At 45.1% G+C, this 19,610-nt stretch overlaps 1 protein-coding gene across 1 annotated transcript; it reads right to left on the reverse strand.

Moving 5' to 3' along the window:
• Nucleotides 1–232: 232 nt before the first annotated feature.
• Nucleotides 233–15,495, reverse strand: LOC124151884 (thiosulfate sulfurtransferase-like). The gene is made up of 8 exons (XM_046524567.2): nucleotides 15,326–15,495; nucleotides 14,874–14,999; nucleotides 11,913–12,117; nucleotides 10,390–10,485; nucleotides 5,947–6,073; nucleotides 5,161–5,250; nucleotides 2,366–2,490; nucleotides 233–1,971 (listed from the first exon to the last, which is right to left on the reverse strand). The coding sequence occupies exons 2-8, from the start codon at nucleotides 14,996–14,998 to the stop codon at nucleotides 1,915–1,917; spliced, it is 825 nt and encodes a 274-aa protein (XP_046380523.2). The 5' UTR covers nucleotide 14,999; nucleotides 15,326–15,495; the 3' UTR covers nucleotides 233–1,914.
• Between the last annotated feature and the right edge of the window lie 4,115 nt (nucleotides 15,496–19,610).

A 19,610-nucleotide genomic window follows, 5' to 3' on the forward strand; every position in this document is an offset into this window, starting at 1 on the left:
GGGGTGGAGGTTGGAGGTTGGCCACTTTTACTAGTCCAGACTGATGCAGATTTTAAAGTGATGACCCCACTCAGACACAGTATACTGACACCGAGTCGACCAGTCCTTGTTTTAGCCCCTTAATGCAGGGTGCCAGACAGGTTAACATCAAGTACCATCTTGTAACATCTTTTGGTATGACGCCACCTTGGATGTGTGTCAGAAGTGCAATTCATATCATTTTACAATTGAGGAAAAATATACTTTTTTTATTGATGTTAGTTATAAAATGAGTTGCCACAACAATTATAGACAATAAAATAAAACTATAGAACATCTGTAACATGGTTAAGAGTGGCTGCTTGGACTTTGACTTTCTCAGCGTCGTGCAATCCTACTGCCATCAGGACACAATCATCCTTCAACCTTCAAAAGAACCTGTGTCACTTCCACTCAATACAGAAATCCTCTGCACAAGAAATCTCAAGAAGCTAAACAATCAAGTTATTGATGTTACAGGCAACAATATCTGCCATCAGCATATGATGACGAGCTATCCACCAAGATACAGAGTCTGAGCTCCCAATTAATTGAGTCACCTCGCCCAACAACAAGTATACACTGCATGGGTCCAGGGGTTTCCCTGTGCAACGCTTCTGGGATGTATGAGTGAGTGAGTATGGTTTTACACCGCTTTCAGCAATATTCCAGCAATGTCATGGTGGGGGACACCAGAAATGAGCTTCACACATTGTACCCATGTGGATCTTTGGTGTGACAGGCAAACACTTTAACCACAAGGCTACCCCACCGCCCTCAGATGTATGATGCTATATATGATCCTATATGATAATTCCCTCACTGTTTGATTGTCATTCTAGAAGCTGGTGAGTAAGTAGGAAAGCATACAACTCTATTGCATATAGTGATGTTTGAATGTAGACTCTTACACCGCTATCAGCTGGAGTGATGTTTGAATGTAGACTCTTACACCGCTATCAGCTGGAGTGATGTTTGAATGTAGACTCTTACACCGCTATCAGCTGGAGTGATGTTTGAATGTAGACTCTTACACCGCTATCAGCTGGAGTGATGTTTGAATGTCAACTCTTACACCGCTATCAGCTGGAGTGATGTTTGAATGTCGACTCTTACTCCGCTATCAGCTGGAGTGATGTTTGAATGTCGACTCTTACTCCGCTATCAGCTGAAGTGATGTTCAAATGTCAACTCTTACACCGCTATCAGCTGGAGTGATGTTTGAATGTAGACTCTTCCACCGCTATCAGCTGGAGTGACAAGAACCCAGTGGTGAGAGGTATATTTGTTATTCCTACTGTACATGTGGCTTCATCAAGTTATCTGTAGGCCACTTGTTATCTATTACCTGTTGTTGTCAATGTTAATCTGCTGCTTATCACAACATATCATGCATGTATACCTCTCATCACTTGGTTGTTGTCACTCCAGCTTGATAATGGTGTAAGAATACAATTGAAAATGTTGCTGTATGCAATACTAGGGCAATAACATATCAATATCAAAACTGAATATTTTGGCAGTGTATAAACTCTGGTTATATTAATCACATATCGGAATGTCTCAAACAGAACAACATACATAACCACAAAGACTGATGCCAGCTGGGAGAAGAGAGCTGCCCTTGAATAGTGGGGATGTCATTCTGGTTATGGAGGCGTCCCGTAGCAGCTGGTTTCGTCAGTGTACACGCAAAATGCCGCTTCAAATACTGGACACCTCAAATCTATTTTAAACCCCAGCTGTTGTGTGACGCAAGTGTCTATCTATAACAGTCACATGGCACCCATTGCAATCATCATATATACTTTCAGTTACACTTGACACAGTTTATTTCTATTTTTTTATCAGCCAGGTTTCAGCATGTGAGTATGTTGTCACTGTGAGGGGAAGAATTCAGCTGCTTTTCTCAATCTTGTCTGAAGCTTTCGTCTTCCACTCTGTGAATCCACCCTAAAGAAGACAAGCTGATGAATGCATCCAGAGAAGTGTTTCAGCGAAGATTTCACACATGTAAATGTCAGCGAAGGGGATTTGGGGGATCATGTGAATTAAAAGATACCATATGTTGAATATGAGCTAAAGGATACCAGTTGTCAGATGAACTGACAGATACCACTTGTGCAGGTGAGCTAACAGATGCCAGTTGTGGCAGGTGAGCTAACAGATGCCAGTTGTGGCAGGTGAGCTAACAGATACCTATTGTGGCAGGTGAGCTAACAGATACCAGCTGTGACAGGTGATCTAACAGTTGTGCCAGGTGAGCTAACAAATACCAGTTGTGCCAGGTGAACTAACAGTTGTGGCAGGTGAGCTAACAGATACCAGTTGTGGCAGGTGAACTCACATGGAAGACAGCGACATCAGTGTTGCCACACAGGTGAGCAGCGAAGGCCAGCGAGCAGGAGGACATCCCACTGTTACAGTGGGTGACTACAGGCTGTGTCAGGTCCACACCAGCATGTGCAAACACTGAAACACACACAGTGTGCAGTCGTAAAATATAGGCTCTAACACATCAAGACAGTTATACAGCTACAGGCTCTAACACATCAAGGCAGTCATACAGCTACAGGCTCTAACACATCAAGACAGTTATACAGCTACAGGCTCTAACACATCAAGGCAGTCATACAGCTACAGGCTCTAACACATCAAGGCAGTCATACAGCTACAGGCTCTAACACATCAAGACAGTCATACAGCTACAGGCTCTAACACATCAAGACAGTCATACAGCTACAGGCTCTAACACATCAAGGCAGTCATACAGCTATAGGCTCTTACACATCAAGACAGTCATACAGCTACAGGCTCTAACACATCAAGGCAGTCATACAGCTACAGGCTCTAACACATCAAGACAGTCATACAGCTATAGGCTCTAACATCAAGGCAGTCATACAGCTATAGGCTCTAACACATCTAGGCAGTCATACAGCTATAAGCTCTAACACATCAAGACAGTCATACAGCTATAGGCTCTAACACATCAAGACAGGCATACAGCTACAGGCTCTAACATCAAGGCAGTCATACAGCTACAGGTTCTAACACATCAAGACAGTCATACAGCTACAGGCTCTAACACATCAAGACAGTCATACAGCTACAGGCTCTAACACATCAAGACAGTCATACAGCTACAGGCACTCTAACACATGAAGACAGTCATACAGCTACAAGCTCTAACACATGAAGACAGTCATACAGCTACAGGCTCTAACACATCAAGGCAGACATACAGCTATAGGCTCTAACACATCAAGGCAGTCATACAGCTACAGGCTCTAACACATCAAGGCAGTCATACAGCTATAGGCTCTAACACATCAAGGCAGTCATACAGCTATAGGCTCTAACACATCAAGACAGTCATACAGCTACAGGCTCTAACACATCAAGGCAGTCATACAGCTACAGGCTCTAACACATCAAGACAGTCATACAGCTACAGGCTCTAACACATCGAGACAGTCATACAGCTACAGGCTCTAACAAATCAAGGCAGTCATACAGCTATAGGCTCTTACACATCAAGACAGTCATACAGCTACAGGCTCTAACACATCAAGGCAGTCATACAGCTACAGGCTCTAACACATCAAGGCAGTCATACAGCTATAGGCTCTAACATCAAGGCAGTCATACAGCTATAGGCTCTAACACATCAAGGCAGTCATACAGCTATAGGCTCTAACACATCAAGACAGTCATACAGCTATAGGCTCTAACACCTCAAGACAGGCATACAGCTACAGGCTCTAACATCAAGGCAGTCATACAGCTACAGGTTCTAACACATCAAGACAGTTATACAGCTACAGGCTCTAACACATCAAGACAGTCATACAGCTACAGGCTCTAACACATCAAGACAGTTATACAGCTACAGGCACTCTAACACATGAAGACAGTCGTACAGCTACAGGCTCTAACACATGAAGACAGTCATACAGCTACAGGCTCTAACACATCAAGACAGTCATACAGCTATAGGCTCTAACACATCAAGGCAGTCATACAGCTACAGGCTCTAACACATCAAGGCAGTCATACAGCTATAGGCTCTAACACATCAAGGCAGTCATACAGCTATAGGCTCTAACACATCAAGACAGGCATACAGCTATAGGCTCTAACACATCAAGACAGTTATACAGCTACAGGCTCTAACACATCAAGACAGTCATACAGCTACAGGCTCTAACACATCAAGACAGTCATACAGCTACAGGCGCTCTAACACATGAAGACAGTCATACAGCTATAGGCTCTAACACATCAAGGCAGTCATACAGCTACAGGCTCTAACACATCAAGGCAGTCATACAGCTATAGGCTCTAACACATCAAGGCAATCATACAGCTATAGGCTCTAACACATCAAGACAGTCATACAGCTACAGGCTCTAACACATCAAGGCAGTCATACAGCTATAGGCTCTAACACATCAAGACAGTCATACAGCTACAGGCTCTAACACATCAAGGCAGTCATACAGCTATAGGCTCTAACACATCAAGGCAGGCATACAGCTATAGGCTCTAACACATCAAGACAGTCATACATCTACAGGCTCTAACACATCAAGACAGTCATACAGCTACAGGCTCTAACACATCAAGGCAGTCATACAGCTATAGGCTCTAACACATCAAGACAGTCATACAGCTACAGGCTCTAACACATCAAGGCAGTCATACAGCTATAGGCTCTAACACATCAAGACAGTCATACAGCTACAGGCTCTAACACATCAAGGCAGTCATACAGCTATAGGCTCTAACACATCAAGGCAGTCATACAGCTATAGGCTCTAACACATCAAGGCAGTCATACAGCTATAGGCTCTAACACATCAAGACAGTCATACAGCTACAGGCTCTAACACATCAAGACAGTCATACAGCTACAGGCTCTAACACATCAAGACAGTCATACAGCTACAGGCTCTAACACATCAAGGCAGTCATACAGCTTTAGGCTCTAACATCAAGGATGTACACCTGAATGAAGACCTCAGCTCTATTAAAGTGGCAGATTTAGCACATTTGTTTCAAGTCATTCAAAACTTACATTGTCCACTACATCGATGATATTTATCAATCTAACAGTTTACACATGTTTCAAGGACGTACATTTCTTCACCTCCTCCACGGACTTCATCTCTTTCTTCTCTTCATCCATCAGTGACGACAGCGGGATGTTGTGAGCTCCAGGAATGTGCCCTGAAACACAACCAGTTCCAGCAGAACTCCATCAGTGAGTGAGTGAGTGAGTGAGTGAGTGAGTGAGTTATGGGCATGGCAGTATGAGAAATGGTCGTAGCCGTTCGGGCACAGTGACACGACATGACATTGTAGCCACCTCTGTGGAATTCCGTGTCAGAGTATCCCAAACAACCTGCTCATCATAACAGAGACTGAAAGGGTCGCGTGGTCTGGTTCTGAGGAGGATTGTGTGCCATCATACCCAAACAGCATAGGATGTTGCTCATGATATCAATCACTGGTTGTCTGGTCCAGGATCGATTATTTACACTCCGCCATCATATAGCTGGAATATTGCTGAGTGCAGGGTTAAAAAACAAACAAACAAACAAACAAACAAACAAACAAACAAACCTGGTCCCCCTTACATGACCTACACAAATCATTAAATGTGACCAACCATGAAATAAAAGACCTTATGGGTGAAAAATCACAGTTTGACTTTTCAATATATTTTAAAACTACAGCATCTTTGGAACACAAAAACACAATTCCCATATTTATTACTGAGATACAAGACATTACACATGGCGATCTTCATTGTTAAGTTGAGGTCAACTGTCTTTATGACGTCATAGCGCAATTGTATCCTAGCACCAATAAGGTCACTTTTCTCCCCGCAGGTCACAGATAGTGTTTTGTAACCATGGTTACCGTGCTCTGCATACTTGTCGGAACCCCTGGAGTCACACACTTGGATCTTCTGTCCTGAAAGGGCTTCACTGAACTCATCAAATGTACGGTACAAGGTGCGGGTCCATTTAGCCTCAAAGTTGCCGACCTACAACACAGCATGCCACTGCAGTAATGAAAATTACCATGCATGAGGGTGGGGTAAGGTGGCTTGGCTTGGGTTGGGTTGGGGTAGGTTGGTGTGGGGTGGGGTGTGTGTGTGTCCCTGTGTGTGTGTTAGCATGTGTGTGTGTGAGTATCTGTGCGTGTGTGTCTGTGTGCGTGTGCTTATGTGTGTGTGAGTGAACATGTGTGTGAGCGTGTGTGTGAGCATGTGTGAGTGTGTGTGCGTGTGAGCGTGTGTGTGTGTGTGTGTGTGTGTGCAGGGGATCTAGCAGGATCGGTAGCCATATCTGTGCTCGTAGACCTCTGCGGCTTTGAACCTTTTCCACAAATTAAAATTTTGGATTTGGCCGAAATATGTTTGAATTGTTACTATGTTTTGTTTTGTCACTGTACATCTGACTGCACTTCGTAACGTTATGACAGGACACACTGTCAACAACGTCTGAACGTGGCCATGACATCTCATAGACTAGGGTTAGAGTAGCTTCCCTTTGACAAAGAGCAATTACTCTAGCGGACAGACCGATGGATTGCCGCAAAAAGGCAAGTAAAAACAATTTTCATGTAGGCAATTGTTGTTTTGCGTATATGTTGTTTCGCCACTGTATAAGAAACATGTTTCAGTTGGAACTATATTGGCTACTGTCATTGTCCGACTGACACATCACTTATCCTGTGACATAATATATATTAATGCGCACATTCCAGGAAAACTTGCAATGTTTCGGTAATGTTTGTGAGAGAAGGAAAGTGATTTTCACCAAGGCTTGCTAAATACAATGTTTATTCCTAATACAGGATATTTACCATCCCCAAACACACTCACTTGATAACCTCTATATATTTTACTTTTACCCACTCTAAACATTTTAGAGCAATATGTCAAAAGTCTAAGAAGTCCAACAGATTGGCCTTAATGATGTATTTTTCCCTAAAACTTAATTAAAACTTTAATGTTTCGTCAGACCTACTTTGTTGCAGCCTAGAATCACATGTGAACCAATCCTCAGCTCAGTGGGTTTTGGAAAATGAACTCATTCCACAGACTGACAATCTCTCGGTGAATCAAACAGCGAGTTCAGTCTGTGTCGATCAGCCATGCTTCTCCTTCACTCACTCACCCGGATGTCTGGCCTGCGTCATTCAGCCATGCTTCTCCTTCACTCACTCACACAGATGTCCAGCCTGCGTCATTCAGCCATGCTTCTCCTTCACTCACTCACCCGGATATCCGGTCTGCGTCATTCAGCCATGCTTCTCCTTCACTCACTCACCCGGATGTCCGGCCTGTGTCATTTAGCCATGCTTCTCCTTCACTCACTCACCCGGATGTCCAGCCTGCGTCATTCAGCCATGCTTCTCCTTCACTCACTCACCCGGATGTCCGGCCTGCGTCTTTCAGCCATGCTTCTCCTTCACTCACTCACCCGGATGTCCGGCCTGCGTCATTCAGCCATGCTTCTCCTTCACTCACTCACCCTGATGTCCGGCCTGTGTCGATCAGCCATGCTTCTCCTTCACTCACTCACCCGGATGTCCGGCCTGTGTCGATCAGCCATGCTTCTCCTTCACTCACTCACTCACCTGGATGTCCGGCCTGCGTCATTCAGCCATGCTTCTCCTTCACTCACTCACCCAGATGTCCGTCCTGTGTCATTCAGCCATGCTTCTCCTTCACTCACTCACCCGGATGTCCAGCCTGTGTCATTCAGCCATGCTTCTCCTTCACTCACTCACCCGGATGTCCGGCCTGCGTCATTCAGCCATGCTTCTCCTTCACTCACTCACCCGGATGTCTGGCCTGCATCATTCAGCCATGCTTCTCCTTCACTCACTCACCCGGATGTCCGGCCTGTGTCATTCAGCCATGCTTCTCCTTCACTCACTCACCCGGATGTCCGGCCTGTGTCATTCAGCCATGCTTCTCCTTCACTCACTCACCCGGATGTCCGGCCTGTGTCATTCAGCCATGCTTCTCCTTCACTCACTCACCCGGATGTCCGGCCTGTGTCATTCAGCCATGCTTCTCCTTCACTCACTCACCCGGATGTCCAGCCTGTGTCATTCAGCCATGCTTCTCCTTCACTCACTCACCCGGATGTCCGGCCTGTGTCATTCAGCCATGCTTCTCCTTCACTCACTCACCCGGATGTCCGGCCTGCGTCATTCAGCGATGCTTCTCCTTCACTCACTCACCCTGATGTCCGGCCTGTGTCGATCAGCCATGCTTCTCCTTCACTCACTCACCCGGATGTCCGGCAAGTGTCGATCAGCCATGCTTCTCCTTCACTCACTCACTCACCTGGATGTCCGGCCTGCGTCATTCAGCCATGCTTCTCCTTCACTCACTCACCCGGATGTCCGGCCTGTGTCATTCAGCCATGCTTCTCCTTCACTCACTCACCCGGATGTCCGGCCTGTGTCATTCAGCCATGCTTCTCCTTCACTCACTCACCCGGATGTCCAGCCTGCGTCATTCAGCCATGCTTCTCCTTCACTCACTCACCCGGATGTCAAGCCTGCGTCATTCAGCCATGCTTCTCCTTCACTCACTCACCAGGATGTCCGGCCTGCGTCATTCAGCCATGCTTCTCCTTCACTCACTCACCCGGATGTCTGGCCTGCATCATTCAGCCATGCTTCTCCTTCACTCACTCACCCGGATGTCCGGCCTGTGTCATTCAGCCATGCTTCTCCTTCACTCACTCACCCTGATGTCCGGCCTGTGTCAACCAGCCATGCTTCTCCTTCACTCACTCACCCAGATGTCCGGCCTGCGTCATTCAGCCATGCTTCTCCTTCACTCACTCACCCTGATGTCCGGCCTGTGTCGATCAGCCATGCTTCTCCTTCACTCACTCACCCGGATGTCCCGCCTGTGTCAGTCAGCCATGCTTCTCCTTCACTCACTCACCCAGATGTCCGGCCTGCGTCATTCAGCCATGCTTCTCCTTCACTCACTCACCCGGATGTCCGGCCTGTGTCAATCAGCCATGCTTCTCCTTCACTCACTCACGCGGATGTCCGGCCTGTGTCATTCAGCCATACTTCTCCTTCACTCACTCACCCGGATGTCTGGCCTGTGTCAATCAGCCATGCTTCTCCTTCACTCACTCACGCGGATGTCCGGCCTGCGTCATTCAGCCATGCTTCTCCTTCACTCACTCACCCGGATGTCCGGCCTGTGTCAATCAGCCATGCTTCTCCTTCACTCACTCACCCAGATGTCCGGTCTGCGTCTTTCAGCCATGCTTCTCCTTCACTCACTCACCCTGATGTCCGGCCTGCGTCATTCAGCCATGCTTCTCCTTCACTCACTCACCCGGATGTCCGGTCTGCGTCATTCAGCCATGCTTCTCCTTCACTCACTCACCCGGATGTCCGGCCTGCGTCATTCAGCCATGCTTCTCCTTCACTCACTCACTCACCCAGATGTCCGGCCTGTGTCATTCAGCCATGCTTCTCCTTCACTCACTCACCCGGATGTCCGGCCTGTGTCATTCAGCCATGCTTCTCCTTCACTCACTCACCCGGATGTCCGGTCTGCGTCATTCAGCCATGCTTCTCCTTCACTCTCTCACCCAGATGTCCGGCCTGTGTCATTCAGCCATGCTTCTCCTTCACTCACTCACCCTGATGTCCGGCCTGTGTCATTCAGCCATGCTTCTCCTTCACTCACTCACCCGGATGTCCGGCCTGTGTCATTCAGCCATGCTTCTCCTTCACTCACTCACCCGGATGTCCGGTCTGCGTCATTCAGCCATGCTTCTCCTTCACTCTCTCACCCAGATGTCCGGCCTGTGTCATTCAGCCATGCTTCTCCTTCACTCACTCACCCTGATGTCCGGCCTGTGTCATTTAGCCATGCTTCTCCTTCACTCACTCACCTGGATGTCCGGCCTGTGTCATTCAGCCATGCTTCTCCTTCACTCACTCACCCAGATGTCCGGCCTGTGTCATTCAGCCATGCTTCTCCTTCACTCACTCACCCAGATGTCCAGCCTGCGTCATTCAGCCATGCTTCTCCTTCACTCACTCACGCGGATGTCCGGCCTGTGTCATTCAGCCATGCTTCTCATTCACTCACTCACCCGGATGTCCGGCCTGTGTCATTCAGCCATGCTTCTCATTCACTCACTCACCCGGATGTCCGGCCTGTGTCATTCAGCCATGCTTCTCCTTCACTCACTCACTCACCCCGATGTCCGGCCTGTGTCATTCAGCCATGCTTCTCCTTCACTCACTCACCCTGATGTCCAGCCTGTGTCATTCAGCCATGCTTCTCCTTCACTCACTCACCCGGATGTCCGGCCTGGTGTCGGTGGTGGGGAAACCTAGAGACTTCCATTTCTGTAAGCCGCCATTTAAGACAGACACCTTTGGGTGTCCACATATCTGAAACAAAGTCACCATCACAGACACTTTTAAAAGACAATCCGTTTTATCCGACACTAGTTATGGGAACCAATTAAATCTGGACTACTCTAGATTATTTAGACCCGTTAATCGACAATATCGCACTCTGACTCCAACACACCTAATTGGCAACGGTTTACCGAAATCAGGCTTGTTAATCCAACACAGTGATCAGCGTGACCCGTGGTCATCTGCCCGCGAGTACACAACGTGTTTGTATCATTATCTATCATGCAGTTGTCTGATTTTCGATCACGACTGCTGATACTACTTAATTTTGTTTATCCGACATACTTGTTAATCAGACCTAATTTTCTGCAACCAACCGTGTCAGGTTGACGGAACTTGACTGTATATCAAAAGAAGTCACTAATATTTCCAAAGAGGTCACTTATATATCCAAAGAGATCACTAATATATCCAAAGAGGTCACTAATATATCCAAAGAGGTAACTAATATATCAAAAGAGGTCACTAATATATCCAAAGAGGTAACTAATATATCAAAAGAGGTCACTAATATATCCAAAGAGGTCACTAATATATCAAAAGAGGTCACTAATATATCCAAAGAGGTCACTAATATATCAAAAGAGGTCACTAATATATCAAAAGGTCACTAATATATCAAAAGAGGTCACTAATATATCCAAAGAGGTCACTAATATATCAAAAGAGGTCACTAATATATCCAAAGAGGTCACTAATATATCAAAAGAGGTCACTAATATATCCAAAGAGGTCACTAATATATCCAAAGAGGTAACTAATATATCAAAAGAGGTAACTAATATATCAAAAGAGGTCACTTATATATCCAAAGAGGTAACTAATATATCAAAAGAGGTAACTAATATATCAAAAGAGGTCACTAATATATCAAAAGAGGTCACTAATATATCCAAAGAGGTCACTAATATATCCAAAGAGGTCACTAATATATCCAAAGAGGTCACTAATATATCCAAAGAGGTAACTAATATATCCAAAGAGGTCACTAATATATCCAAAGAGGTCACTAATATATCAAAATTGTAAAACACCATGTTAAGGCCTTCACTCCCCATGCAGAGAGCTGGGTTCAACCCTTAACTTGCTGACTGTGTGCCCCATCCTCATACTGCTGGCACAAGAAACATCACAAACTATCGACCACACTGGAGCAGCTTCCCAACACAGCTCCATACTCACAATTGTTTAGTTGCCATGGAAACAAAAGGAAACTTTTGAATATAACTGAAGACCAGATGACCTCATCCATCATGTATTTAATGTGTGGACTGGTTGTCTTGCTGCTATATGGAAATAAGATCTTACAGCCACTTCGATCATAGTAGGGAGGGAACAGCATGTCTGCACCTGTTACAATAAATGCATCGGTTCAGTTCCTAAGACCTTGACCTCACCTGGAACGTCCACCACGCGCGGCCTGAGATGAAGAAGCTGCAGTGGTCGGTGTTGCTGTAGATGACGACATGGGAGGTGTTGCTGATGCCAGCGTCCCTAGCTGCCTTCTGGAAGACGTCCAAGGTGGGGATATTTCGAGGATAGAGATCAGTGTTGACGGCCAAGTCCAATACATTGAAGAACACAGATCCTGGAATGTGTTCCCTGAGTGAGTGAGAGTGAGTGAGTGAGTTAATATTTAATACCACATGGGCTGAAATATTTCAACATAGAAAGCTAAGAATGCTTGAAAAATTGATACATCGAAAGTGGGGGTAGCCAAAAAATTTCATAACTATAGGGGGAGGGGGGGGCATGATTGGTTGGTTTGTTGTTTAACGCTGCACTCAGCAATATTCCAGCTATATGAAGGTGGCCTGTGAATAATCAAGTCTGGACCAGACAGTCCAGTGATTGACATCATGAGCATCGATCCACGAAATTGGGATACGATGACATGCATCAACCAAGTCAGCGAGTCTGATAACCCGATCCTGTTAGTCGCCTCTTCAGCCAAGCATAGTCGGCTTTTATGGCAAGCATGGGTTGCTGAAGGCCTTTTCTTCATGAAAAAATGTTACATAAAATGGGGGGGTCAGCAAAATATGATACAGTCCTAAGACCAATCCCACCCCCCTAACCCCAATAACAACGACCAATCCCTCAGGCAGGCAACTTTCCACAGCCTTAGATTGCTCGGCCTCCTGTTATAAAGTATTGATTGTAAACAAGGTTTTGGAGAACAACTGCAATATGTCAGCTTGTTGAACTACCAGCCGTACCATAAATCATGAAACATAGTGATTATCAGCTGAGTGTTTTTACATCATAAACATTCTATGGCAGCCAATAAAAACTTTATTATGCCAGCATTTGATATAATACAAAATTTTCCTTATCAATGATTATGATGATAAATATGTTCAGAAACACACAAATGTAATACTTATTTATCACAGAATGTCATTATTCAAATGCTCAATGCTTAGGACATGTTTTCATTCATCAAAGTAACTTTACAAACCCTGTAGGAATACACTTGAGTAGTGATTGAGTAGGAATACACTTCAGGACTGATTGAGTAGGAATACACTTCAGGACTGATTGAGTAGGAATACACTTCAGGACTGATTGAGTAGGAATACACTTCAGGACTGATTGAGTAGGAATACACTTCAGGACTGATTGAGTAGGAATACACTTCAGGACTGATTGAGTAGGAATACACTTCAGGACTGATTGGGATACACTTCAGAACTGATAGGGTAGGAATACATTCCAGGCCTGATAGGGTAGGAATTCACTTCAGGACTGATTGAGTAGGAATACACTTCAGGACTGATTGGGATACACTTCAGGACTGATAGGGTAGGCATACATTCCAGGACTGATAGGGTAGGAATTCACTTCAGGACTGATTGAGTAGGAATACACTTCAGGACTGATTGAGTAGGAATACACTTCAGGACTGATTGAGTAGGAATACACTTCAGGGCTGATTGAGTAGGAATACACTTCAGGACTGATTGAGTAGGAATACACTTAAGGACTGATTGGGATACACTTCAGGACTGATTGAGTAGGAATACACTTCAGGACTGATTGAGTAGGAATACACTTCAGGACTGATTGGGATACACTTCAGGACTGATTGAGTAGGAATACACTTCAGGACTGATTGAGTAGGAATACACTGCAGGACTGATTGAGTAGGAATACACTTCAGGACTGATTGAGTAGGAATACACTTAAGGACTGATTGGGATACACTTCAGGACTGATTGAGTAGGAATACACTTCAGGACTGATTGAGTAGGAATACACTTAAGGACTGATTGGGATACACTTCAGGACTGATTGAGTAGGAATACACTTCAGGACTGATTGAGTAGGAATACACTTCAGGACTGATTGGGATACACTTCAGGACTGATTGAGTAGGAATACACTTCAGGACTGATTGAGTAGGAATACACTGCAGGACTGATTGAGTAGGAATACACTTCAGGACTGATTGAGTAGGAATTCACTTCAGGACTGATTGCGATACACTTCAGGACTGATTGAGTAGGAATACACTTCTGGACTGATTGCGTAGGAATACACTTCAGGACTGATTGAGTAGGAATACACTTCAGGACTGATTGCGTAGGAATACACTTTAGGACTGATTGCGTAGGAATACACTTAAGGACTGACTGCGTAGGAATACACTTCAGGACTGATTGAGTAGGAATACACTCCAAGACTGATTGAGTAGGAATACACTTCAGGACTGATTGTTTAGGAATACACTTCAGGACTGATTGATCATACTGGGCCAAATGATTGACAGCCATTAAAAGTAGTTCCTGCACGGTGACCTCATTTGCATATTTATCATATTGCAATACCTAGTATATCTGATTGGTTTATAGCAGTAATAACACATCCATAATATAATAAAAATTGTTCCTCTAGAAGAGGTCAATTTGCGAAATCAATGACCCGAGGACCTGCGTACTGAGGTGGTCTGAGTGGACCAAGGCCGCCGGCTGAGGACTGGTCAGACCACTGAATGGGTAGTGTCTGAAGGTCCATGTTTTGGCATATCAACCTCGTCAAGAGTAAACATTTGGTTTGTTATACTGAAATTTACTTTAAAGTTTATGAAGCTTTTAAATCGTCCTCTGTTTCCTTCCAGTAGCTCAGCTTCAAACCACGAAATGTTCGTACCAGACGCCATCTTGTTTCCCAGTCAATATTCATCACTACTGAATATTCAGGTCAATACTGATCATGTGACGAGTTAATATTTGAAGTCACATGATTTAGGGGTCTACATTGAAATGCATTGTTTCATGACGTGGTATGGATTAACCAATGGAATTGCAAGATTCTTAATAGACGTATAACAAGATAAAATAATGACTCCATCTTACTTGAGGTAATCCTTGTGGCAATCCTTGGTGCTGGACCACGACACGTCTAGGACGACGAGATCATTGGGTTGTCTCCCTTCAATCTGACTCTTCAGCCAGTCACATGACACAAGGTTGTCACTCATGCTGTCCCAAACATTTGTTTAACATTGTAAGCATATGGGTTCTCAACCATGCACAGTCTGATATCATTGTTATCATATGGGATCTCAACCATACATTATTCACAAGTCTGATAATATTGTTAGTATATCGGTTTACGAATGGAATGACAGTAAAATCATATATGTGACTTTGATAGAATCCAATACGGTGCAGGCGACACTGAGAATCTCACAACCAACACTTATCTCGACCTGGCAGTCAACTCTTGCAGTCAACTTAAGAGTTGAAAACTTCACTCACCCTGCTTTACTCTCAACTCTACTCTACCTACATGAAACTATACCTACCTGTATAAATGTGTGCTTTACAATAGTAAGATAGAACTGAGACCTGGACACTGCAAGCTACAACTGTCGAGGTGTGTCAGAGTCTAGCCTTGCATGTGAACTTCCGTTACAGTCATATAGGCATTGTAAATCTCCCCAGCCATTCAAGTGTGTTAATGTGTGTTGACAGCAGTGACACAATTACAGTTACCTCCCTTGATATACCAGGGGAGGTAATATGTATGCCTCTTTCTTCTTTGGTATGATGTGATGAGCAGAAGACTTGAGTTCAAATACGTCGCTCGTATTATTTATGATTTTAAAATTTAATATTTTTGGTTTGTTGGTTTGTTTGTTTGTTGTTTAACACCACACTCGGCAATATTCCAGCTATTTGACGAAGGTCTGTAAATAATAGAATCAGCGAGCCTGACCACCCGATCCTGTTAGTCGCCTCTTATGACAAACATAGTCGTCTTTCACAGCAAGCATGGTTGCTGAAGATCTATAAAACATTTTTCTAAATCAAAATGTTTAAAACTAAGCAAGACCATTGTACTAAGGATAAAAAGATTGAAAAACAATATGAAGCAACTGATAAAATATAGTAATTCATTTTGTACCACCAAATAGAAACGAAAAGAAAGCAGTAATGAATTTGAAATATTTCAAAACATAAACTGATTTTTCACTTCGCAGCAATCCAATAATACTGCAGATTGATCCTTGTTACCATGGTAACCACAGGCCAGTTTCACAACTGTCTTCATGCTTTGATGTAGTGAGTGAGTGAGTGAGCGAGCGAGTGGGTGGGTGGGTTGGTAAGTGAGTGGGTGAGTGAGTGAGTGAGTGAGCTGGGTTAAACACCGGTTTGAATTGTATACCCATTATTATCATGAGAATCCATTATCTATGAATATTTACTTTTCATGAAGAATATATTTAAATATAGATAGTTTTCATGAAATGTATATTCATACCTTTTTAATATATTATGTTGCTTGTGTAGAGATTTCTAGTGATTAACACTGACCAATGGTGACTGTATGTAAGCCCTGGTAAACTCACGGCCGAGTAAAGGCTGATGTTATGTAATTGTAGCTTGGCTATTTCTCTTCAAGCTGGAGGAAGACTAAGTGGTCAGTTCCCAGGTAGTGATCAGGTGTAAACTGATGTGCCATGTCGGAGAGATTTGAAACTTTGATTGTGTATGCCATGTCGGCAATGTGGGAACTATGGAGAATAATGGATTATATAAAACATTCACTGGATCTTGTTGGGACAGGAAGGAATATTACACCGTAAAGTAAGACTGTTTTTATTGTGATGATTGCTACTTGACATTGCTGTTTGTGTATAATATGAAGCTTGATTAGACTGCCAGTATTAAAATTGTTTTTAAATTGTTGTGTGATCTCTCCTTGTTATGTATAGAAACTGTATAGTGGATCCACTCATCACATTATCACACAGCATCTCAGCTTGATGTGGAAGCAAAGCCTGAAGCAAGCAAAGCCCGAAGTGATGCAGGTCTCACGTTTACCACTTCGGTGAAACCCACAAGCACGGGTATGGTGCTGACAAACCTAGAAACATAACTGGGGCGAACCGGGATTCGAACCCACAATCATAGGTTTCTGGCGTGCCCAAGGGACGCAACTGTGCACAGCGAATTGCGGCGCCTTAGATGACAGGACCACCCATGCCAGCTTGATGTAAATTTATAACAGGTTTGGTCAAGTTTGTGAAACAGGAGAGGTGTATATACCAAAGATGTATCTATGACCACATCGATGGTGTGAGTAGAACGTCGGCCTGGAGAGTGGTAGGTCAGTATGACCACATCGATGGTGTGAGTAGAACGTCTCCCTGGAGAGTGGTAGGTTAGTATGACCACATCGATGGTGTGAGTAGAACGTCTCCCTGGAGAGTGGTAGGTTAGTATGACCACATCGATGGTGTGAGCAGAACGTCGGCCTGGAGAGTGGTAGGTCAGTATGACCACATCGATGGTGTGAGTAGAACGTCTGCCTGGAGAGTGGTAGGTCAGTATGACCACATCGATGGTGTGAGTAGAAGGTAGGCCTGGAGAGTGGTAGGTCAGTATGACCACATCGATGGTGTTAGTAGAACGTCTGCCTGGAGAACAGTAGGTCAGTATGACCACATCGATGGTGTGAGTAGAACGTCTGCCTGGAGAGTGGTAGGTCAGTATGACCACATCGATGGTGTGAGAAGAACGTCGGCCTGGAGAGCAGAAGGTCAGTATGACCACATCGATGGTGTTAGTAGAATGTCTGCCTGGAGAGTGGTAGGTCAGTATGACCACATCGATGGTGTGAGTAGAACGTCTGCCTGGAGAGTGGTAGGTCAGTATGACCACATCGATGGTGTGAGCAGAACGTCGGTCTGGAGAGTGGTAGGTCAGTATGACAACATCGATGGTGTGAGTAGAACGTCGGTCTGGAGAGTGGTAGGTCAGTATGACCACATCGATGGTGTGAGTAGAACGTCTGCCTGGAGAGTGGTAGGTCAGTATGGCCCCATCGATGGTGTGAGTAGAATGTCGGTCTGGAGAGTGGTAGGTCAGTATGACCACATCGATGGTGTGAGTAGAATGTCGGTCTGGAGAGTGGTAGGTCAGTATGACCACATCAATGGTGTGAGTAGAACATCTGCCTGGAGAGTGGAAGATCAGTATGACCACATTGATGGTGTGAGTAGAACGTCTGCCTGGAGAGTGGTAGGTCAGTATGACCACATCGATGGTGTGAGTAGAACGTCGGTCTGGAGAGTGGTAGGTCAGTATGACCACATCGATGGTGTGAGCAGAACGTCTGCCTGGGGAGTGGTAGGTCAGTATGACCACATCGATGGTGTGAGTAGAACGTCGGTCTGGAGAGTGGTAGGTCAGTATGACCACATCGATGGTGTGAGTAGAACATCTGCCTGGAGAGTGGTAGGTCAGTATGGCCCCATCGATGGTGTGAGTAGAATGTCGGTCTGGAGAGTGGTAGGTCAGTATGACCACATCGATGGTGTGAGTAGAATGTCTGCCTGGAGAGTGGTAGGTCAGTATGACCACATCGATGGTGTGAGTAGAACATCTGCCTGGAGAGTGGAAGGTCAGTATGACCACATCGATGGTGTGAGTAGAACGTCTGCCTGGAGAGTGGTAGGTCAGTATGACCACATCGATGGTGTGAGTAGAACGTCGGTCTGGAGAGTGGTAGGTCAGTATGACCACATCGATGGTGTGAGTAGAACGTCGGCCTGGAGAGTGGTAGGTCAGTATGACCACATCGATGGTGTGAGTAGAACGTCGGTCTGGAGAGTGGTAGGTCAGTATGACCACATCGATGGTGTGAGTAGAAGGTCTGACTGGAGAGTGGTAGGTCAGTATGACCACATCGATGGTGTGAGTAGAACGTCTGCGTGGAGAGTGGTAGGTCAGTATGACCACATCAATGGTGTGAGCAGAACGTCGGCCTGGAGAGTGGTAGGTTAGTATGACCACATCGATGGTGTGAGTAGAACGTCTGCCTGGAGAGTGGTACGTAAGTATGACCACATCGATGGTGTGAGTAGAACGTCGGCCTGGAGAGTGGTAGGTCAGTATGACCACATCGATGGTGTGAGTAGAACGTCGGCCTGGAGAGTGGTAGGTCAGTATGACCACATCGATGGTGTGAGTAGAACGTCTGCCTGGAGAGTGGTAGGTCAGTATGACCACATCGATGGTGTGAGTAGAACGTCTGCCTGGAGAGTGGTAGGTCAGTATGACCACATCGATGGTGTGAGTAGAATGTCTGCCTGGAGAGTGGTAGGTCCATGTCATGTCATGTCATGATGTCATGTCTGAGTGAGGTATACATGTCACTGTCATGTCTGAGTGAGGTATCCATGTCCCTGTCATGTCTGTCTGAGGTATCCATGTCATGATGTCATGTCTGAGTGAGGTATCCATGTCACTGTCATGTCTGTGTGAGGTATCCATGTCACAATGTCATGTCTGAGTGAGGTATCCATGTCATGATGTCATGTCTGAGTGAGGTATCCATGTCACTATGTCATGTCTGAGTGAGGTATCCATGTCACTGTCATGTCTGAGTGAGGTATCCATGTCACTGTCATGTCTGAGTGAGGTATCCATGTCACAATGTCATGTCTGAGTGAGGTGTCCATGTCACAATGTCATGTCTGAGTGAGGTGTCCATGTCACTGCCATGTCTGAGTGAGGTATCCATGTCACAATGTCATGTCTGAGTGAGGTATCCATGTCATGATGTCATGTTTGAGTGAGGTA

Source organism: Haliotis rufescens, unplaced genomic scaffold, assembly GCF_023055435.1.
Source record: "Haliotis rufescens isolate VD_foot unplaced genomic scaffold, xgHalRufe1.0.p SCAF_15, whole genome shotgun sequence".
NCBI classification, from domain to species: Eukaryota; Metazoa; Mollusca; class Gastropoda; order Lepetellida; family Haliotidae; genus Haliotis; species Haliotis rufescens.